The 24514-nt window shown below is 36.6% G+C and overlaps 1 protein-coding gene across 4 annotated transcripts in view; it reads left to right on the plus strand.

The window, feature by feature from the left end:
• LOC114026050 (kinesin-like protein KIF27) overlaps nucleotides 1–19183 on the plus strand; it is a 107548-nt gene extending 88365 nt beyond the window's left edge. For all 4 annotated transcript variants that reach the window (XM_027839659.1, XM_027839660.1, XM_027839662.1 and 1 more), the window contains 4 exons: nucleotides 2608–2814; nucleotides 7401–7599; nucleotides 10849–11007; nucleotides 16871–19183. In XM_027839659.1, coding sequence (XP_027695460.1) covers nucleotides 2608–2814; nucleotides 7401–7599; nucleotides 10849–11007; nucleotides 16871–17346 — 1041 coding nt within the window. In that variant the 3' untranslated portion in view covers nucleotides 17347–19183. The remainder of the gene's footprint in view (nucleotides 1–2607; nucleotides 2815–7400; nucleotides 7600–10848; nucleotides 11008–16870) is intronic.
• The last annotated feature ends 5331 nt before the right edge of the window (nucleotides 19184–24514 follow it).

Genomic DNA, 24514 nt, shown 5'->3' on the forward strand with positions numbered 1-24514 from the left:
TCTTCTAGTATAGGATGCCTAACAGCTTGGACATCGACAAATAAGCCCTCTTTTATTTAAAGCTCAAGTATTTGAACTTATTTAAATAATCTAGATAAAGCACATGAAGTCAACTTTTGACTATTCCAGTGTATACATCTCCTTGGTGAATTTCCATGACAAATTTTATCACAATTTGGATTTTTTCCTTCTACCTGGCATCTATTTATTGAAGCTGCTTCTACCTCCTCTGGGTCAAGGTATACTCCAGAACTGCACACATTTTAAATCCACAGAACCTTGTTATTCATGGGTCCCAGGGGCAGGACTGCTTCATGGATTCACAGGGCAGGGCAGGGCAGGTGGACCAGCATTACCCCAAGCTTGCTTTGTGGCCTGGATTTGGATCCTAGTTTTGACCCTTGTGTGGTCTTGGATAAATCATTTCATCTTTTGGGACCTCATTTGTAAAACGGGGATCATCATCATCCAACTTCCAGCTTTACCAGGTTGTTTAAAAGTGCCATAGAAATGTGTGTATGGTCGAATTGTTATATTAACCCAGGTAAAAAACATATGGAGGACATTTCCTATGAAATAACATGCATTAAAATACAATTGATTTTTGTATTATTTTTTTGGAGGGGGTGAGGCAATTGGGGTTAAAAGTGACTTGCCAAGAGTCACACAGCTAGTGAGTGTTATGTGTCTGAGGCTGGATTTGAACTCAGGTCCTCCTGACTCCAGGGCCAGTGCTCTATTAACTGCGCCACCTAGCTGCCCCAGTTTTTGTACCATTAACTTATTAGGCTATATTGACACCCTGCTCCATACAGGTTTAGGAATTTAGGTAATTATGTAAAAAAAAAATTAGTCCTTTCTCATGAATTTTTAAAATATTTTCTGATAATATTGAATATGATTTTGTTCCCTATGGGATAAATTCAAATCCCAATGTTGATATTTAAGTGACTCTTCAGAAAAACAGAGTGAATACTGAATAGTTTTCAACACTTATTCTCTCAGGATATAGTTTAAAACTATGTCGTAAAAGGGAGTCTTATTCAAACACTCGGTGGGGTAAATTATGTATTTTTCCTCAGAATTGCCAAGTATAAAGTTCTAGATGTCAGCATACCTTTTCCCAGCTTGATCAAAAATATTTCAAATTCTTGCTAAGACATATAATGACATTCTCCCCCTCTCCACCCCCCTTACACACACACACACACACACACACACACACATTCATAACTATCAGCAATCTGTTATCAGTAGGGCTTAGAGTAGAAGGTTGTATTCTTTAGGTAACAGTATATAAATTGCTTTATTTCAAAGACATATCAAGACAGTTGTCAAGAACTTCTAAGATAATAATAATTGTCAATAATGATTCCCAAGGTTTTCCTTTTGTTAACATGAAATTCATTCTGAGTTCTTACATTTCTTTTCCCATGATATCCTAAAGATTAAAAAAAAAAAAAAAAGCCCAGTCTGTATTTTTTTTTGGTGAGGCAATTGGGGTTAAGTGACTTGCCCATAGTCACACATCTAATAAGTTTCAAGTGTCTGAGGCCGGATTTAAAAGCCCAGTCTTTTATCATATGTTAAAAAAGTCCTCATTGCTGCATGGCAACTAGTCCCATCACTTTTTGGCAAATAAGAGGGAAGAGAAGTCAGATTTTATGTTCTTGGGCTCAAAGATCACTGCAGACAGTAACTGCAGCCAAAAAATTAAAAGATGTATGCTCTTTGGAAGGAAAGCTATGGTAAATCTGGATAGCATATTAAAGAGCAAACATATCATCTTGCCAACAAAGGTATATATTATAGTCAAAAACCATGGTTTTTCCAGTAGTAATATATGGCGATGAGACTTTGACTATATAAGTAAAGTGGAGTGCGACAGAATTGATGCTTTCGAACTGTGGTACTGGAGAAGACTTTTGAGAGCCCTTGGGACAGCAAGGAGATTATATCAGTTAATATTTAAAGAAATGAATTCAGGCTGTTCATTGGAAGGTCAAATACTGAAGCTGAAGCTTAAATACTTTGGTCACATAATGAGAAGATGGGAGTCATTGGAAAGATCCTCATGTTGGGAAAGATCGAAGGCAAAAGAAAAAGGGGATGGCAGAGGATGAGATAGTAGATAGTGTCACAGAAGCAATGAACATGTGCTTGGAAAGACTCTGAGAGATGGTGGAGGATAGAAGGGCCTGGCATCTATGGTCCATAGGGGTCATGAAGAGTCAGACACAACTGAACAAATGAACAAGTTGCTTTTTCTTCTTCCCTTTCAAAATGCTCCCTTTGATTTCTACTTATTAATACTCGACTTAGCTATCTCTTATGTTTTACCTTTTCCATAGCATTTTCTGATCCATATCCCACTATAGAAAAGAGAATACAGACTTTAGTTTAGGCACTCTATAAGGAAGGCAATAATGTTAAGCCTATTAGGTGAAACTAGAGGTCGGTGAGTGCTCTAGCTATCAGGTATTTTTCTTTCCACAGTAGCAGAGAGTGGAAATCTTTTTCTCTGTTGGACAGTGAGATTGTGGTGAGGCCCACCAATAGAACCTTTTCACTTGAAATTCAGTAGTTCCTATTGTGTTTTGTCTCTAGGAGGAACATCTTCTCTTCCAGCTTGAAGAAGGGATCGAAGCACTGGAAGCTGCAATTGATTACAAGAATGACGATGTCCAGAGTCGTCAGCATTCGTTTAGAGCCTCACTCCAAATCCTGACGCAGAGTGAGGCACATGTTAGGGAAAAACTGATCTGCCTGACTCCTGCTGAAGTCAGAGCTGTTCTTTACAAATACTTCAACAAGGTTTGTATTTTAAGTGGCTGAACATTAACTGCAATTAATTTTTAATTGCATAGTTTATCCAAAGAAACATCAACTAATTATTCAGTTTGAAATTTTTTTTCAAAAAGGTTAAAGTCTAGATTTTATCAAAAGCCTAATAGTCCTTACCTTGGCTGCAGATTTAAGCATTGCTTCACAGTAAAATCATTATTTTTCCCCTCTTAGTCCTGATAAAGCTGTTAGTACTTTGGGGTTAAGTGACTTGCCCAGGGTCACACAGCTAGTAAGTGCAAAGTATTTGGTCTGAGGTCGGATTTGAACTCAGGTCCTCCTGACTTCAGGGCTGATGCTCTATCCACTGCACCACCTAGATGCCCCTTAAGTGCTTTATCAATCTAAACATCCTAAATTTGTAAGATCTTATACCCTTGGTATTTTTAGACAAACTGATATTAAGGTGATATTGGGGGCTTTTTGGAAATACGTATCAAAGGATGCATGCTATAACCTTTGGCCAATATTGTATATTTATTGGCTCTTTCTAGTAAAATAAAATCCCACAGATTTGGACTTTAAGTCTGAATTAATAACAAATAGGGCACTTCACCAGATTCTGGTTCTTTCTTCCCCCTAGTAAGAAGACATTAGGATGAAATTTCAGAGTTGTATGTATTACAGGAACAGTAATAATATATTTCAACTTTATTTGAATATATATAATAATCTTATTGCTATTTTATATTATTGTATAATGTGAACATTTTAGCAAATCCAAAAAAGAGTTTTCCACCTCCCTCCCACTTAACACAAACTTGTGAGGTTTTATAATATTTTTTAAATCTCCCATTTTATTTATTCTTTTCTTATAAGGGTGAATGAATTAATATTAAGTTTAGAATAAAGCCAATTAATATGCAAAAATATTTCTCTTAACAAATGTAATGATGAAAGTTTAGAACATTTAGTGTTTTAAATGTTATTATAGAAAAGGACTTTATTAAAAAAAAGATTCTAATAATGGATAACAGCCTAGAAAAGCCTAGTAGCAAATGAGTATCAATTGATCTTGTATTTTGCTATAAATCCTTAGTAAAAGGTACATTAGAGAGTTAACAACTTCCTATCCAACCATAGGTATTAATACTTCTTAAACAACTACCCATAAATCCAAAAGGAGTTTATGAAAGGAAGAAACACTTTTTTTATTGGGAAAAAATGTTATTCTTTAATTACTAGAGAATAAGGGAGGCTTTCACTAAAGTTATTCTATGATGCCTCATGAAAGCATGATAGTGGCACCATAGTGTTGCCCAATGACAATTTGGATGACAGGTTTGCTGTATTTAGGATGAGATAAGTTCAGCAAGCCAACAAGTTGGCTACCAGATGATTAATATTTTTGGCCACAGCAATAGCCAATGGTGGGGAATGTACCCATGATGATGAGTTATGAATATTTGAAATACTGAAGAGAAGTGGGGAGAGCCTTTAATTTTTGTTAGGGGTCAGAATTTCAATTTATGGAATTGCTTCTAGTTGGCTACTGCTCCCCAATTTCTAACTTTGCATTTTCCCCAGTTAGACAAAACTGCAAAGGTATGTAATTTTTAGAAAATAAGCCTCTAGAGGAAACCCCATGTATGTATGGTGTATGTTATAACTTAGTATAGTGCATGGTGCTATATATATTATGACCTTATGTTGTATACAACACTTATTTGTATCTCCAATGTTTTACACATACTAGGTGCCTGATAAAGGTTTGTTGAATGCATAAATATAACTTTTGCAAAGACTGACTTTTAAAAGGAAAAGGGAGGGAACTCATGATTGTATATAATTTAAATCAGTACACATGGGATATATAAGGCAAGATTCAGAGAAGACTACCAAAATTGGAAAAGAACCTCTGAAGCCATCTAAGCCTGATCAAGATCCCTTCTACAACATAATTAAGAAATGGTCATTCAGGCTTTGTTTTAAGACTTCGAATGAGGGGAAACCAACCAGCTCCCAAAGCAGTCCATTCCAATTCTGAATGGCTGATTGTGAGGAAATTTTCCTTTTAAAACTAAAGTTTACTTTTCTTTAACTTCTACCTACTGTCCCCTGGTTATGCCCTCTAACCAGGCAGAACAAATCTAATCCTTTTTCCACAGGATAATCTTTCACATACCTGAAGATAGCTATCACAAGTTCCCTGAATCTGCTTTTTTTCCATGCTAGACATCTCTATTTCCTTCAACTTTTCCTCATTTGGCCCTTCACTGTTGGAGAGCATCACTCCATCTTATTCAGTGTCCTTCATAAAATATAATACTCAGAACTGCACAAAGAATCCCAAATGTGGTCTTAACCAGGGGGAGAGTACAGTAAGACTATCCCTTCTCTAGTTACAGCCATTATGCTTCATTTAATGTAGCCCATTTGCTTTTTTGGCTGCCATGTTATAATTTTAATTCATACTGAGCTTATGGTGTAATAAAACAATCAGATCCTTCTCGGATACTCTGTTGTTCTGCCACACCTCCATGATATAATTGTGAAGTTACTATTTTTTTCTTCTGGCAATTGGGGTTAAGTGACTTGCCTAGGGTCACACAGCTAGTAAGTGTCAAGTGTTTTGACATTTGAACTCATGTCCTCCTGACTTCAGGGCCAGTGCTCTATCTGTGCCACCTAGCTGCCCCAAGTTACTTTTTTAAATCCAAGTATAAAGACTTTATATTTATTCCTATTAGGTTTCATCAGCCCCAACATTCTTGGCTGTAGAGATTTTTATGGATCTTGACTCTCATCAAATATATAATTATCCCCACTTATTTTTGTGTCGTTTGCACATTTGATGGGCATGATTAATGCCTTTATTTAAGTCATTTGTAAAAAAAAATGTTAAATAGCACAGTTCTTAGATGTTTTTACTATAAACCTTAGAATAGCTATTTTGTGTTATGCTTAAAGCAGTTACATTATATGTCTATGCACAGACAGAATCTACTAGAGAATTGAAATTAAATGGCATTCAACTTAAACACCTATTTTCTAGGCTTAAGCTGGGAGATAGTAGTGTTAGGTGGTTTTAAAAGACTTAGCTTCTTAATTTTCTTTTAAGAGCAATAGTGCTAAAAACAAAAAAGTACAAAATACAAATGAAACCATCATGCTAGAGAAATTCTTTGCAAGGGAGGAGACAATTCTTGATATAATATTTAAATGACCATTTCTTGTTTTCCTTCTCTGATTATTTATTCCCCTACCCCCGGAACTCATTGGTTAGAGGTAGGCATTGCCCAAGGATTTGTCCTTGATAATTTTCTGTTTACAGCCTAAACCTCTTCCTTGGCAATCCCAAATATTCACATGGCTTCAGTAAATACTTTTATGTGGATAACTCCCAAATCTATCATCTCTTTCCTTGGCCTCTCCTCAGAGTCCCATCTTTCTGTCTGCTGGATATCTTGTTTTCTCCTACTCCTGAAACCTCCCTCTTCTCCTAACTTCCCTATCTTTGTTGAAAGTACCACCATTCTCTTAATAGCCTATATTTAAAATTTTGGATTTTTCATTTTCATCTTCCCTCACCCCAGCTTATTTAAAATCCTATTTATTCTATCATCCTATTTATTCTATCACAATCTACTTTTTCATTCCTACTACTCTGATTAAAGGCCCTTGCACCTTCTAGGCTTTCTCTACTGCAGTCCATGCTTCATACCACCATGTGTATGCATGAGCATCCTGATGCACAGAACTGAGCACATCACTTTCCATACTCACAAACTGTAAGTGACTCCCAGTTATCTACAAGTAGATTACAAATTCTTTAAGCCTGGCATTCAAGGTCCTCCAGAGTCTGGTTCCAACCTACCTTTACACCTGTCTTTAACAACATTCCTTTTATACAACTTGCTTTCTAGCCAAATTGGACTGCTTAACATCCACCCTCTTCTCATCATATCATCTTTAGTTTCCACATTAGTTTCCACACCTTTTGCTTATGTCAAATCTCAAACCTTGAATGAATTCCTCTCCTTTCTCTTCCTTCAAGGCCTAATACAGACATGATACTGCATCCTTAAAACCTTCCATTCCAATTCCTCCCCACCCCAAATCTAAAAGTAATCTCTCTTTAATTTCTCCATACTACTTTATATAGATCTCTCTCTTTGTACTTACCATCTAATTTGTATTATAGTTAGTTACAAGTGCTATTTTTCTATTAAGTTATAAGCTCCTTTAATGATGGGGACCGTGTTTGATTCTGAATCTGTATCACCAGTGCCCAGCACAGTGCATGACAGTTATTCAATAAGCATTTTATTAAGCACCTGCTATGTGCTAGGCACTGTTCTAAGCACTGCACAAAGTAGACACTTAATATTTCTTGAATTGAATGAAATTCAATACCAATTCAAATTTCTAACAAATGCTGCTAAATGCCAAATTCTTTTATACTCATGTTAGGTAAATCTTACAAGAACCCAAATACCTTGGTTTCTCCATTGATGCTACATTAACTCCAGAAAGTCATTTTTATGCTGACTAAGGAAAACTGGTTAATCAGGTAACCTGAAACATAAGAAGTTAAAATATTATATATTTGGTAGGTGGTTAATTTGCGAGAAGCTGAGCGTAAACTAAAGTTAGAAAATGAAGAAATTAAAATGAAGGTTCAGGAACAAGACAACATGATTCGTGAACTGGAGTCTGCATTCGAGCACCTCACGCTGCAGAGTGACAGACAGCTAACTCTTCAACGCAAGGAGCACGAGCAAAAGATGCAGTTACTCTTGCAGTATTTCAAAGGTAATTTCTCTGTTTGGTGAAATGTATGAATGCTGGGGTATGTATAGGCAATATGCTTCATGTGGGGGAGCTGTAAGAGTACAAGAGACAAAGTAATGCACAAGCATTAAATGTACAGTTTTAAAATTATTATCCTTTTATAGTAGTCATTACTTTTTTGCTTGGCCCAGACAGAGGGTATTCATTTTCAGCAGAAGGCAAATAATTTCCTACCTATGACAGGAGACATCAGAGTTATTAGAACCTTTAGCTAGATTGCTCTTAAAATTCTTCAGCATATATGCAGTTGATTAGAAATGCTATAATCCATTTATAGTCAGTATACATTGGTGTCCCATCAGTCAGCTGTGATGGAATTTTTCTTCAGCAGGTGGTCATTGTATTACCTGATCACAGGGCCAGCACAGTAAAGAAAAGAGTTGCACTAGTGACAAATCCTCTGCCAGAAACCTCTTGGTTCCCCTTGACTGTTTAGTCCTGATTCCCCCGAGTCTGAAGCTGTGAATGAGTTACTAGGAGGGTCCCAAAAGAAGTAATGTGCATACAAAGTCAGTCAAGAAGGATATGATGATTTGGAATGTTAAGTAACTGAAGCAATCTGTTGCTTCCGAGATTTTTGTCAGGGTCATTTAATTTACTACATTCAAACATACCCATATTGGGATCTCATTAAGTTAATTAATTTGTGTCTTATATTAAATGTTTAGAAAGTGGTATTTTAAATGTTTTAAATTATTACTGCTTTTAAGCACTATCTATGCAAGCTAAATATGATTTTTACATTATTTATGTAGTTATATTGTGTACTGGCCGCACGCGGACCTTCTGCCAGCCGTGCGCCAGTACCCACTCCTTCTATAAGGAGTACACTACCAGAGTCTTACCCACTATTGTGAGGGACTGTCTGATGTTGGCAGCTACCAGGTTGGGCGCTGTGGCAAGGGTAGGGTAGGATCTGGGTATTTTGGAAGTCGAGGCAGGGGCTGTGGTAGGCAGAGTCGTGTGTACTGGGATGGGCTGGATCGGAGAAGCCCTGAGACAATTGGGCAGTGCTATGAGATAAGCTGGGTGCAAGGAAGTAGCCGAGCTTGAGCTCCTGAGGCAAGGGGCGGTGCCACGTGGGAGTGGGATGGCAGAGGACTGAGTTCCCTCTGCTTAGTCCCCTCCCTATATGCAACGTCATCCCCAGATGCCTCTTGTGACCTTCCTGACTTCCTGGGTCCCTTTGTGCAGCACTGACCCAGACCCCTCCTCCCAGTGTCTGAGCCTGACTTCCTAGGTCACGTACTCTTGTCTATGCGTCAATCCCAGATGCCTCCTTCCTGTATCCAATCCTAGCCTCCTACGTCACTCCCTCCCCCTTGGTGTGCTAAACTCAGACAGCCCCTTCCGGTATCTGACCCTACAATCATTGGCTAGTAGCGAGCTGGGGAGGAGGGGCTAGGTAGGTACTTAGGAACAAGCGTGGTCAGATCACACGTGCGCTCTCTCCTGGCTCCTGCCCTGTTGCTCTGGCCTTGCTGCTTGGGCTTACTATGATGGCTTGCTGTGTTGGCCTCTGAATAAAGCTCTGGTGTTGGCGCCTCCCGATGGCTCGTCTCTGTGTGGTGATCCGGCTGAGTACCGAAGACCTGGGTGTGGGTAAGACTCTGGTAGTATACTCCTTATAGAAGGAGTGGGTACTGGCGCACGGCTGGCAGAAGGTCGGAGTGCGGCCAGTACAATATTGTAGTTATATATTTTCAAGAATTTTACTTGAAAAATTTAAAAATTATTAAAGCTCTGCCAATACACATCCATTTCAATCATGCATGTAGGAGAGATACATTAACAAAAAATTGGGTGTGGTTTACGTCATTGAACTAAAGGGATACAAAAAGGAGTCTTATTAGAGACCGTTTAGAAACTAGTTTCTTTCCGATAATGAACTTAAATTTTTTATATAAAAAAGGTAGCATGGTATAAAAAGCGAGCTGGCCTCGAATTAGGAAGACCTGGTTCAAGTCCTACCTCTGCCTGTTACTAACTGTAATTGGTCCCAGGGCCTAAGCAAACTCTCTAAGACTATATAAATTACAGAGAAGGTCCCAATCTACTTTGGTAGAGAAATTCCTTGCCAGGTACTCCCTATACAGATAAAGAAGCTAATTATAGCACAGTGGGTAGAATGCTGGACCTAGAATCAGGAAGGCCTGATTTCAAATCCAGCCTTAGATACTTACTAGCTGTGTAACCCTGGGCAAGTTACTTAATCTCTGTCTGCCTCAGTTTCCACATCTGTAGAATGGGGTTAACAATAGCAGGTTCTTAGGGCTTTTCTGAGGATAAAATGAGATAACATTTGTAAAGCACTTTGCAAGCCTTAAAGCATTAAATAAATGCTATTAATATTATTTTATTATAAAGTCTGATTTAAAAAATACAAAATTAGTATATCTCCTCTAAAATCCTGTTTTAACATCTCATATCCCAGCATGGAGATGACTTTGGATTTTCCAAGGCTATACCAGTTGAATACAATCTCTGGTTGATCCTAAGAAGTTGGAAACGTCTTCAACAGTATTTCCTGTTAAGCCTAACAAGACAGACTATATATCTAGTCATGTAAGGACCAGTCTTGCTGAGTGCTGAGAGGCTTATCACTAGAAGGCTAGACACAGAGTGATTTGGGGGTTGGAGCATATAGAAATCCACTCAAGTGAAGAAAGGTCATGATCTAATTTGGTTGAAGAAAAACCTACCTTTACAGACAATAGCCCCTGAAAGTATTGTGATATAAGAAAATAAATATAATTAATATGTTTTCAAACTATCAGTAACTTTAATAATTGATATATTTTAAACTATCAATAACTTTAAAACAAATAAATTAACCAACTGAACAGTTTTGTAGATATTGAGAGTTATAAACAACGTCAGCCAGTACTGCTTTTCTGAAGGTCACCATACTAGTCTTTAGTGAGTCAAGAACATTACTCAGGAGATAGAACATTATAAACTATAATAATCAGTAGAGACCATAATTTTGAGATCAGAATTCAAACTGCACCAGAAGCAAATTCATTCAGTTTACAGAGACGTATCAGCTATGGAATTACATACTCTGAGAGACTTGTACATCTCAAATACTAGGTATTCCAAAAGTCTTAGTGAAGTTTTAAGTTTTAATAGCTCAAAACTATTAAGTCTAAGTGTGTAGTCTGGCTGCTACATGTGATTTAACTTGATATTCAAATTTTTGTTTTATAGAGCAAAATGGAGAAGGTATTGTGGAAATTTCAAAGGCCTATGAGGATAAAGTTCAGCTGCTAGAAAAAGATCTTTATTTCTATAAGAAAACTAGCAGAGAACTAAAGAAGAAGCTTAAGGAGTTAGTAGAAGAAGTACCTCGACAGCAACCAACTAGACGTAAGATTTTTATTATTATTATTATTAGTGTTTTCCAGTATGTTAACATTGCTGTTGTAATTCTAAGTCCTAGAAACCTGACCTACCATTTGGCCAGGCCTATATTCCTATATGTAATGAGAACAATGGGAAAATCAACAAGATAACATATGTTTCACAGAATAAAGATGTGTGTATATGTGTGTGTGTATGAAATGATGCATTTATAAAAATTGTTATGTACTTTCTTCAGATCAATGTCGCTTTTTCATTGTGATACCTTGGACATTAAATAATACATTAAAATAATTTATTATTGAATTAAGCATCTCCTTTTTATGTGACGGTCATCCAGAAGTACCATATTAAATTAGGGTAATAATGTCAAAGAACTTTGAAAAATTGCCATAAAAATACAAAATCATATGATACAATGCACCCAGTTTTAAATATAATACATAAAAATCTTGTTTTACAAAACAGATAAAGTGATCTTCACATTTTTAAAGAATTAGCCCTAGCATTCCTTTAAATTGAATTCTTAACTTTTAACTTTATTTTGTTAATAAAAACAACTTGTTTCTCAATAACACATCTATTTAAAATTTAATAAAAGAACATTTAGTTGATAATAGCTATATAAACCTTCAAAGTGAGGGTTATACCAGTAGACCTAATCATGTTCTTAAGCTTACCTGATGATTATATGTGGAGTTTTAAAGTAGTGATACACACATACGCACATATATTATGCACATATAATTACTTCACCTATATATTGATAAGAGGAATTTTTATACCACTGAATCTTTGAAACTCAAGAATATCTTAAAAAATAAAAAAAGTTAAGTCTTATGTCATACTGGTGGAGACAATAACACATCCTGTCAAAATAGACATTACAATATGCATTTCTAATATAGTTGACCTACTTGGCAGAAAAACTAAGGAAAATAAGAAGGAAAAACACGTATAATCTATAAAGCACATATAAAAACTGACAAATATCTAAATAAAGCCATTTTATCACAACAGTAAAGTCATGGTTAAGAGCACTAATAGTTTTAAGTGGCCATAGAAGTTGACAAAGTTGAAGAAAAATACCAATAAAACATCTTTTAGAAAAAAGAAGTGTGATATGCTGGAAAGACCACTGGACCAGGAGTCAGAAGACCCAAGTTCTAATTCTGGCTCTGTCATACTTTATGTGACCTGGTAGCAAATCCTATAGCTTCTCTGGACCTCAGTTTGGGTATCATAATAACTATCTCATCTGCCTCACAGGGTTGTTGAAAAGAAGGATCAAAATAGACAGTGAAAAGCATTTTGAAAAATGTTAAATGCTGTATGCATGCAAAGTATCATTATTGTAGAAACAGGGATCAGTAATTTCTTGGGAATAATTTTGAAGGTAGTATTTTTATATTGGGCAGTTTTTATCTTAATGGATTATTATAATGTAATGAAGTTATACCATGATGAGTTATAAAATTTAACAATTAAAATATATTTAATTCTGAATTACTACACTAGTTGTTGAGATTATTGGTTTTAATTTAACACCTGAATCTGTTTCAGCTCTTTCTACCAGTCCTAGTCATTTATCTTCCCTCTATGTATTTGTATGCTATTCAGACAGCAGAACAGTTGTTTTACTGACTAGAATTTGTTGGTCTATATTTTCATGGTTCTGATATACTGCATCTTGTAATACCTTTTACAATGCATTAGTAATTTCATACTTAAAAGTGTACTAATTTATTATAGTTAGGCACAAATTATTTGATATATTATGATTTTAGTAACACTAATGAGCATATTTGGGGGGGAAGTGTTCTGTGATTTATGGGCATATATCACCTACCTGGCAAAGTGAGTTACTATTAAATTCCCACCTGTTAGCCAGTTCTCTTTTCACCCTTCATCACTTATCATAAGTGAACTTAGTTGGAAAGTGTTGGTTCTGGCCTGTAATTAAAAAATAATTAATAGATCAACAAGATGTAAAGACAGCAAATAGATGAAAGATAAAACTTCTGTTTGTATATCTAGAACTATTTCTTTTCATCATCAGTGAAAGAGTCCACATGTGGTAGGGGGGAGGATGTTCTAACTTGTCAGTCCTCAAGGAAGGAAGTTAAAATGTCATTTAATAAGATGAAATTGGAAAATGTGGCTGGACCAGACAAAGCATACACCAAGAAAATATATGTTGCAGACAGCACAAAGCATTGAGAGATTACTTTATAAGATCCCAGGGAAAGATATATAAAGAATGTTCTAATTGCATTAAGCCCCAGAACACTCTAGGACTTCCTTGATGAGAGAATATAATTACACAAGACATTAACCTTAATAATTCATGCAGAAAGATTGAATGGATGAAAAGATAACTTATTGTTCAAAGTATTATATGCAGCTAGATGGTCTTTTCACCAAGTTTGAGATCAGGACTCTAATCTCTTTGACAGCACTATAAATATATAAAAAGTTGAGTACAGAGCTGAATAAGAGCTGGATTTCATTTGGAAAAATTATTCAGTGTTTTCAACAATTTTAAGCTACTTCCATTTTTTAATGCTGATGTTCTGTGATGCTATATGATAGATATGTGGTGGGTAAAAACAGGCTGACACATGCCTAACAATGACATACATCTATGAAATGCTATAAGAATATCATTAAGTACCGTACAGTCAGACAAAAAGTTGGACTTGGCATGTAGTGAGAATGAGGGACAGTGGGTAGACATCCTAAGTGATACACTTGTACCCATAAAATGTAAAGAGACCTCAAGTTTCCTAAAACATTTGGACAATAATTGGCAAGGAGAAGGCATCGGGTAGACTGCAGTCTGTACCAGTGGAGGAAATATCTATCATAATGAAATCATGAAGCCATTGCAGTATTGTAGTTATTAAGTGAGATGACAAAATCTCCTTCTCTTGTGAGTTTTATGTAAGAATGTGTGTCTGTTTGCAAGTAAAGAGTGCTTCAGGTAAGTAGGAAGTTCTTTAGGGGCAGATCCATCGAGAGAAGGGATCTAACAAGACTGCCAAAGCTACCAGAAATGCTTACCTTGGCCCTTGTAGTCCCAGGAGGTAAACCTTCCCTCTCTAGTAACAATAAGGATTCTCTATAGCTGTTTGTGTGTGTGTAGGTGTGTGTGTTGGGGTGGCCTCCTACCATGAACAAAGCAAATTTGAGGCTCCAGAGTTAAACTTTCATGAGTTCCTTGTATATTATTTCTCCTTGCAAAGAACCCTAATGATTTTTTATTTTGAGAGTAACTATCTCTCATTGCTCTTTATCTTATAGATAAGTCTGACGATAACATAAATCTTCCTCATGTAAACTTAGGTAGATACTCAAAACTATCCCGTTTTATTTTATACCACCTTCTCAGCTTTTTTCTTCTGTGTTATTTTTCTAGATTTTTTGGTCTATTATAGTTATTATGATTTATATATTTTATAGTCAGTATAATTGCTGTTTTGGTTCTTTTTTCACTCTATCACTTCGTATAAATTTTGCAATATTTCTCTGTATTCATATTTGTCATTTCTAGTGACATTTACTTGCTATGTTACCATGAGCAAGTCACTTGACATCTCTATGGCCAGACACCGAAGTTCCATTATTTTCATATAGGACAGACCAGTAGTTCTCATAGTATGGTAGTTCACAAGACTTTCAGAAGGTCCACAGGCCAAAACTGTTTTGAATGATAATACTAATGTGGTAAATCTCAGTAGATATAGCCTACATAAACAAAAACTCTTTGGGGACCTCAACAATTTTTAAGAGTGTAAAGGGGTCCTGAGACCAAAAAATTTGAGAACCATTGCCATAGACTGTGAGCCAGTCCTCAATTGTTAGACACGTTTTTGTTTTTGTTTTTTGGGAAGGAAAGTTGCTATTGTGAATAATGGGTCCATGGACTGTTTTTTGTATACATAGGTCTCTCACTAAAACTTTATGATAAAGTTCTAGTTGTGGAATCTTTTAAGTGAAGGGCACAGTTTTATATCTCTCATTACAGAAATGCTCTATTGCGTTCACAAAAGATGACACCTTTATGCAGTTCTGCCAGTAGTTTAATAGTGTAATAGCCCTACCAGCATTTAAATTGACCATCTAACCATTTTGCCAATATAATGAGTGTAAGGTGGCATCTGAATTGTTTTCAGTTTCTTTTCTACGATTATCACTTACAGGGACTTTTAAGCATTTTTTGTCTGAGAACTTTTAGATGATTAGGTAACTTAGGGAAGCAGGCACCTCAGTCACTCAGACACTGAGAATGTAATGAAGGTTTCTTTCAGCTGAACATATATACCTTTGACCCCATTTCAGAGAATGGAGTTGCAGAAGAATCCTCATTACTTCCCCTCACCAAAGAACATTAGTATTATGGGGAGCTTAGGAGAATCCTCATGTAGTTCTGGTAACCCTACATTTCCACTTATATAATGCAAGCCTCAGAAATGGGATATAGAGAAAAACTTGAGATTCCTCAGAAGAGGAGGGATAAGGTATACTACATACATTCCTGTTAACTGCCCTAAAGTGGGGATTTCACTGAAACTCTGAGGTCGAGAAGTTTGGTACTGTATCAGGTATACTCTTGACACTCCTAAGTTCAAGAGAGTTCTAGGTCCGCTAGAAGTCATTTCCTGCCCCCACCATGTACCCTTGCTATTAGAAGTCCCAATTATTTTTTTAAAAGAGATAAAACCATTCTGTCTTCAAATTTTCTCCACACATAATTTGAGAAAAATCTTTGTAAAAGAGTGACACACATACCTAGTACATTGGAAAAAGCACTGGCTCCTCAGTAGATCTGGGTTCAAATTCCACTTCTAATGCTTACTATCTGCATTATACTGGACAAGTCTGATCAGCTTCGTTTGACCTCAGTTTCCTCATCTGTAAAATAAGGGGGCCAAGAGATTTGAATAGCCTCTGAGGTCCTATCCAGCTATAAATCTATTTCTTATAAGTATAGGACAAACTCCAACAGTAATTATTTCTTCCTTTATGTGGCTACCTATAAAAAAATCCGTATTCAGTAACTTATTCTACATTTTTGAACCATTAGAGCCTGTTTTGTAAAAAGTAACCAAGTTACCTATAAGTAGAATTACTGAAGCATAATTCACTCTTACACTTCCATTTTATGATTTTAAAAAAAAAGGCAAGGGCAGCTAGGTGGCACAGTGAATAGAGCACCAGCCCTGACGTCAGGAGGACCTGAGTTCAAATCCGGCCTCAGACCAAACACTTGACACTTACTAGCAGTGTGACCCTGGGCAAGTCACTTAACCCCAATTGCCTTAAAAGAAAAAAAGCAAAACACCTAACAGTTCACAGAACTACTGAGTTAGAAGATGCTTTGTAGGCTATCTAGTCTTAACTCATGTCTAACCAAGAATCCTTTCTACAATATCCCAAACAACTGGTCACCTAGTCTCTACCTGAGGACAAATTAACTACCTAAAACAACCCATTCCACTTGTGAACAACTGTTAGGATTTTTTCTTTACTTCAAGCCAAAATCTGCCTCACTGTGACCAGATCATTTTCGGAACCCTGTTTTGTAGAAACAGAGTGATCCAGAGTTTCTTAGCACCATATGAATGCCATGAGTATATCTGTTACAGCTCAAAACTTCTCCAGTTCAGAGTTCCAGGGAATTCCCCATGTTGGTGAAACTAACAATGAATAATTAACTTTTGTATTTCTTCTTGTTCAGGATGTTAACGTAATAATGTCTTGAAACTTTTAATAGTTAGGGTACTATAAAATAAATATACTTTTATAACAACCCTTCTGATTTGGAAATATAACTTAACTCTTTTCTTCCTGGGTTGTTTCCCGTTAGATAATGATGCTGGAGATGGAGTCCCGTCTCAAGAGGAAGCAAGTGTCTTTCCAGAAGAATCCAAGTGGGCATCCAGGACTGAAAATATCAAACCCCTTGGAAAAGTAAAAGAAACAGAAAGCCCAGCAAGTAGCTTAAGAACACAACCAAATCCACATAAGTTTTGGGAAGATGTTTCTGAAGTGTCTCAGACATCAGGCTCTTTGGCACCAACTGGGCATTTGTTAAGCAATGAAGATAAAACAGAAACCAATGAAAATCAGTTAACAAAATCTCACACTCAACTGTTATCTCAACCTCAGACAAATGTGACACAGCTACCAGGGGTGACCCCTGTAAAATTATGTCGTCGAGAGTTACGTCAGATTTCTGCTTCAGAATTGTCATTACGACGGTCCAATCTTGGAGTTGGGGTTGGGTCAATGGTTGCTGATTCCCTTGAAGTTTCCAGGAAATCCACTGACTTAAAGACTTAGACATTTTTATTTAGCATAAGTAATACTTTCTATTTTTAATAGATGTCTAAATGTCTTCCCTTTTTCTATAATATTTTAAAAACAATTAGGGAGGGGGAAAACACATAGATTCTTTTACATATCTCTATATCTTTTTGTCCTCTGTTTGGAGGCTCAGAATTCACATTTTCATAGTAATTTCACAAAGCACAGGTTTTTGTTTTTTACTGTTTTAACATGTAAACATAAAAGTCTTTTCGTCTAAGGATATTGATTTCTTTTTCAGAAACTAACCCACTAAAAGCTAGCCAAAGTGTAATATAGTTTAAAAGGTGTTCAGAAGGTATTTCAATTAAATTATTATTGTCTGTTAGGCATAAAGCAAATATATATAATCTAGAAGAAATTCAATTTGGCCTTGCCATTTGCAAAAGACCTAAAGCAACCTTAGACAATGGAGGCACTCCAAACTTAATCCAGACTTTAATTATTTTAGGGTACTCGGGGTGGATTTCAATTTGTGGCATCCTAGTCTTCATGTTTTAACCATGTCTTGTTTTCTTTTCCTTAAATTGTTTTATTCTCATTATGTTTATACTAAGTGTGTTCCATGCCTTGTTTCTTCCTGTATATTTCTTACTTATGTCAGTAGGGCTAGGAGAGAAAGATACACAGAGAGCAGTACAAGATGTAAAAATATATTCCGTGTAGCCATAAAATAATAGCAATATAATACTATGTAACAGTTGAAGGAAAAGGGAACTCGGTAGTAGAATATGGTTAAATTGCTTACAGCAGTGCTACAGTTGTTAGCTAGCAAAAGACCATTAACAAATCTCAGTCCATCCTCCATAATCCTAGAATTAAGATCTTTTTTTTTTCCTGAATCCATCCCTTATTTGTAAATAGGCAGGTTAGATTGAATTTGGGCACAGATGTACATCTGGACTGTAATATGTGAAAGAGTGGAATTTTTACTTCACATTGTTAGAAGATTTAAAAAATTTTATTCAAGGAATTGTATATAATGTACGCTTCAAGTTTAGAATTAAGACCCAAACACAGATTTGCCCATCACACAGACTTGGTACTTTCTCAGGGCATTTTATGTTTCTCCATATTAAGTCATAGGTCACACCCCAGTAAAGTAAATGTCAAAGGGATGGTGCTTAAATTACTTAATTATAGTGAATTTTCAGTGTACTGAATATTATGGTATACATACAAAATGTTGACATACTGAGCTTTATTTTTAACTGATATTTTTGTTACAATGGTATTAATTGTAGTGGGATTTGACCTGTACTTTCATTTAGGGATGGTGAACAAAACTTACTTTCAGCATGTCCTCTCCTCTTTGCAGTATCAAGTTCTTATTTTATTGCTTTTAAAAAGATTTCAACTTTTCAACATTGATAGTTTCACTGGTTGTTGGTTTTCTATGAATTACATTCACATAATTTAAAGACACGCATATTTGTGACACACTGAATTAGTAAAACAAAATAAGAGCAAATATAAGTGAGTCAATACATGGAATTTTGCATTATTATTACAACAATCTTATTTGGAAAGTACCCAGCAATTTATAAATACTACCTTGCTTACAAACAACACCTCCAGCCAGGGACTCACCTGTTTCACATTTACCCAAATGTAGTAATTACTTTCCTTTCTCACCATCCTGGCCTCTGAGAGATCTGCCACTTTTCTAGCTATTGCTGCTACTAATTAATTTCTCTATCTTCTCTTTTCCTTTCACTGTCTCTAACCTAGTCCTGTTGCCCCTACCCAGCCAGAGCCCACTAACCAGAATTGAAACTCTTTCCTACCCTACTGTTGGCCTAGACTAACTCCATGCAGCATTAAGAGTCCGGGGGGGGGGGGGGGGGGGGGGGGGGGGGGAAGTGTTTGTTCCAGCTCTTACGCCAATAGGTATAGAAGAGGTGAAAAGGGATCCTTGCTCAATATTAGATGTAAAAGGAACTGTAAGATGGAATAAGTTTTCCTGTCAACACAACATTCCAAAAGTACTCTTAGCACAGTACCACATACCTAGTTCAGCTAAGCAATAGGTTTAGGAATCTAAACACTCTATAACATAGTTTTTATGAGAAAGTGTGGTTGGTCAAAGTTTCCTATAAATAGTACCCAAATAATGAATTTTTGGAACAAAACTTATTTGTAAATTGGATTGATTTCAGATATCTAAGTTTTTAGTTAATCATTCTCTTCAACCTTTGTTTAGGACAAAAGACTGATGTTTTTAACAAGGGGTCAACATTTAATAATGCCATTGATCAAGACCTTTGCAGTTCAATTAGGAATGAGAATTATTTGCAAGATTAAATAATTCCTTAACTGTGTATTTAAGCAAATTATGGCTGGGTTGGCTGTTCATAATAAGTATATATGTAAGCTGAGAGCCTCCTGTACCTTTTCAACCCTTTCACTCAGAGTTTATAAAGGTAGATTAACGCTACTTTCAAAGTGAAAGATTTTCACAGCAGTGGTGGTTTAATATTCTATATACTTACTACTGTAAGACACTATCAGTACTTTAGAGTATCCATTATTACTAATTCTGTTGTACTGATAACTAATAACACCAAGTTGGCTTACTGCAAAGCAATAGTGATTAGAGTTCATAATAGAAATATTAAGAACACCCTAAAAAGAATAATTTCTCCCTGTTACTATATGCTAAACTTACTATACCCTTGATAGAACTAATTACATATGGAGACATTCTCCTTGAAGAGATGTCACCGAAAAGGCAAATGTAAAATAAATTGCCTTTATTCCTTATATTTAGGAGACTAATAAAACAATCTCTTGTACACAGAGCCATATAAATGTTGTTATTAGCATATTTTTAAAATTAACACTGGACATTTTGATGTATTTCTGACTCCAATATACAATACAAAGAATAAGGTGCCTCCAAACAAGCCAGGTAAAATTTTCTTTAAAGCTATTCAGATGAAACTCGACTTTAAAAAATGTTTCCCTTAGGGTCGAGTCTGTGTGTAGCTGTGCTACCATTTCTCATATGTGTAAATTCAATTCAATTTAACAAGCATTTTAACTCTCTACTAAATGCTAGGCAGGATCCCAAGGAAATAAAAATGCAAAAGAAAGACCCTGACTATGGGGTACAGAGATAAGTAAATACAAAAAGTATACAAAGGAAATTAATTCTGATGGGGTGAGTGGAGTTCAAAGGACTGCAACCTAACAACAGGAAAGGTCAAGATCTTGTAGGAAATGGCACCAGAGCAAAGCTTAAAAGAAGCTTGTGATTCCAAGAGGTGAAAGTGAGGAGAGTGGTCTAGGCCTGGGGAAAGGAGATGGCATGTCAGGTATGGCCAGTTTATATGGAATACAGAGCATGTGAAGGGGAGTAAAAATTCTGTATGTGTTTGTGCTTTTAAGGTCCAAAAGTTCCTTCTAAGCTTTTGGCTCCAAATAATGAGATAAGTAGAGATGAGAAGGTGGCAGCCAAGAGGTTTGCTGCTGCAGAGTGCTAGATTCTTCCCTGGTCCCTGGGATCATTAGATTATGAAGAAGAAAACACCAGCAAATGACTAAAATGTAGCAGAAGGCAATTCTATTCTGAAATAGCTCTACAGAGTTCTCATATTGTAATTTTTCTCATCCCTATTCTCCAATCTAGTAATCTCAGGGTTCAAGAAAAAAATCATACCACCCAATAAAATGGCATCTTTGCACCCACTGCCCATTATTCCTGTCTTGATCTACATGAGCCAGTAAACTGATTGATGTAAGAGGGCTCTTATGTTAGAAAAAGGTAAGGACTTCAACTAAGTTGTAGAAAAGGAATGAGTGAGCTCTTCTGGGAGACACTGAAGTTATCATCAATAGTGAACCTAGATCATGAGGCAGAAGCCCACACAATATATGTATGTGTGAAATGATTTATAAACAGAAGATTTTTATCAGGTCCCACTCAGTAAAAACAAAATAAACTATCTCACAACAAAGGATCATGTGTATACTAACATGTTAGTGTGTACAGAGGTCTGGTTTTAGAATCAAGAGGAACTGAACTCAAGTCCTTCTTCTGATGAATAGTAGCTATGTGACCAAAGGCAAGTGACTTGAAAATCTCTAAAACTATAAATTAGAAATGAACTGTCCTTCTTCCTTCATAGAGGGAGTTTTCACATTAGTTCTACTCCTCCCATCCTCTGCACAAAGCAAAATAGATAGTATATAGATAGCTACATCTGTATATATCTTAGTCTCAGGATACCCTTGGCTTTAACCTCCCTTGCTTTAGACAACTAAGGATGTTCCACCTGGGAAACACCAAAGGCAGAGTCATTTTCACCCCCTATTAGATCTTTGGGGCTGGTTTAATCTGTAAACATTCCTATGTGTACTCCCTACAAATACTTCCCTGTTCTATGTTCCCTCCAGTTCTTCCAGTCTCTGTGATCAGAGCCATTGTTTGCCTTTTCTTTAGCTATACCTCTTCTTCCCACTCTTTCATCCTGATCCAGCTCTAATCCCTATACTCCTGTCCTATCCCTTTCTACCACTATGCAACCTGCTTCCCCTCTCCCTGTATATTAACAAACATCCCTTCCTTCTAACTCTGATCCTCCCCATCATCCTTTACTCCCAAGGAATAAGTGCACTTTTTGATCTGTCCCCTATTCCCCACTAACACCCCTTCCAGACCTCCTCTGACCATTTAGCAAACTTTTCCTCATTTGAAGTCCATGCCACCTGACTATATCTGATGACATCACCCTTTTCTGGCTCCTTGCTGCTGTGTCCCCTCTGATTCTCCTTCCTCAATGAATTCCACTGTCTGATCATAGTCTTCTCCAGTCCACAAAACCTGCTGGCTGGCTTCCTCAGTATCCACGCTGATCACCAAACAACATGGCCGAACTCTGCCACGTCCATGAGCTTGAATGCGGAAATTCATGTTCCATCATTTTTCCACATCTCTTAACTGCTGTTCTTCACCACCACCTCTAGTTCGTCTACAAAACCCTTCCTGTACTGAATCCATTTCGTTCTGGCCTCGCTTTCCTCCCTTCGTTGTTTTGTCCTATTTAACCAAGTTCAATAAGGCGCTGTCTTAACCCTTGAATTTCTTGTCTCTGTACCTTACTAATCCTCTATGCTGTGTATTATTCACCAACTCTGTCCCTATTTACAAGTGACTAAATATTGGTGGGGCAAGTAATAAAACTGTACAGACTGGAACTACTAAAAACTCATGTTTTAACCTCAGCTGAATCCTCACTGCTGCTCAGAAAACCTTGTATCAATCTCTACTAGATGCATTATCACACTCCCACAGTGGCAACTGAATCTCAAGTTGGAAGGAACCTCAGAGACTTTTCTAGTATGACACAGACCTGAATAAGAATTTTCTCTACAACATTGCTAACAAGGACACTAAATTTACCCCTCTTCCCAGCCTTTCCTTTTCCATTTGGTGGTACCAAAAATGCCCAGTCACTTAGGTACAAAATGTGGGTGTTATCTATGGTTCTTCACTTTCACCCCTTATTGTCAAGTCTTGTGGATTCTCTACCCATGATTCCATTTGCATCTATCTACTTCTCTTCACTCCAATTCAGGGTCTCATCATATTTTGCCTGGATGAGTGTAATACCCTTTTTTCTTTTTTTTGGTGAGGCAATCAGGGTTAAGTGACTTGCTCTGCCCAGGATCACACAGCTAAGTAAGTATCAAGTGTCTGAGGCCACATTTGAACTCTAGTCCTCCTGAGCCATGAGCCAGAGCTCTATCCACTGCGCCACCTAGCTGCCCCTTGTAATACCCTTCTAATTGTTCTCTGACTTTGTCCTCTCTAATCCTTCAGCCAGCTGACAAAAAAAACTTGCTAAAGCATAGGTCTGACCATCTTTATTCTGATCACAATCCTTCAGTAGTTCCCTAGTGCTTCGAATAAAAAATAAACTCTTCAGTCCAAAGCTTAAAATTCTCCCCAATCTGCCTTCAACTTATTTTTCCAGCCTGCCTTTCTTTTTTTCCTTTTTACCTTGCCCTCTTTTTATGCACTCTGTGTTCCAGTCACACAGGACAACTGGTTTGTTCTCCAAATTTGACATCTCGTCACCTTCAGCCTGTGGTTTATCCGGGCTGTCTCTTGTGCATGGACCATGTTCCCTCCTCATCTCTCTCTGCCTCTCAGAGTCCTTCAAGGCTTTAGTTCGGGTACCACCTCTGAAATTTCCCCTCATTCGCTCCATGTGAAAATGATCCCTTCCTCCTCTCAGCACTGTTTACATCTTTCTTTTGTCTGTATCACATCTGACCTCATACTAGCACGTGTTGTATCTCGCCCCAGCTTGATATAAGAAAGGAATGGGGTATTATAAACAATCTTTATTTATTTATATATTTTTTTTTGGTGAGGCAATCGGGGTTAAGTGACTTGCCCAGGGTCACACAACTAGTAAGTGTCAAGTGTCTAAGGCCATTTGAACTCAGGTCCTCCTGACTCCAAGGTCAGAACTCTATCCACTGCACGACCTAGCCACCCCCTTAAACAATCTTTCTATCCCTACTAACACTTTAGCTTGCAAACAGTGGGAGCTTAATGTCTGTTGAATTATGTCCTGTTTTGTTATCTTAAGTTAATTCCTTAAGAACTTATGATTTATCTTGAATGAAGTTTTAAGTAATTTTCTATAAAACACAGTTAACCTGAGTTTAAAAATTCTATATATTACTATATACACAATTCTTTCAATTCATATTAATTTTTTTCTCTTATATTCAGTACTAACAAACTCAATCACATTTGAAGCAATATTAAAGTACAGAATTTCCTTGATAGCCTTAATAACATGCAGGCATTCTCTCTGAACAAATACTGAGAATTTCATTTATTATATTTATATCTGACATAGTAGGTGCCTAAATCCTTGATTGATTGAGAAGCAAATGTAAGAGAAATGACAACGACAATATTATCAATTTGTAGAAAAAAATCTGAATGGTTTATTCGTGAAATATATATTCATGATCTTTGAGGACCAAATACTGAAATAGTAGGGTATTTTTTTTTAATTGCTGTCCTGTCTTGATCCCAATGTGGAAGGTTGTATGGAGGCAGGCAGAGTAATGTTGGATTATACAAAAAGAATCTATAGTGAAATAAAAGCATATCTAGAAT

This window comes from Vombatus ursinus, unplaced genomic scaffold, assembly GCF_900497805.2.
Source record: "Vombatus ursinus unplaced genomic scaffold, bare-nosed wombat genome assembly UNPS02014832.1, whole genome shotgun sequence".
Lineage (NCBI taxonomy): Eukaryota > Metazoa > Chordata > Mammalia > Diprotodontia > Vombatidae > Vombatus > Vombatus ursinus.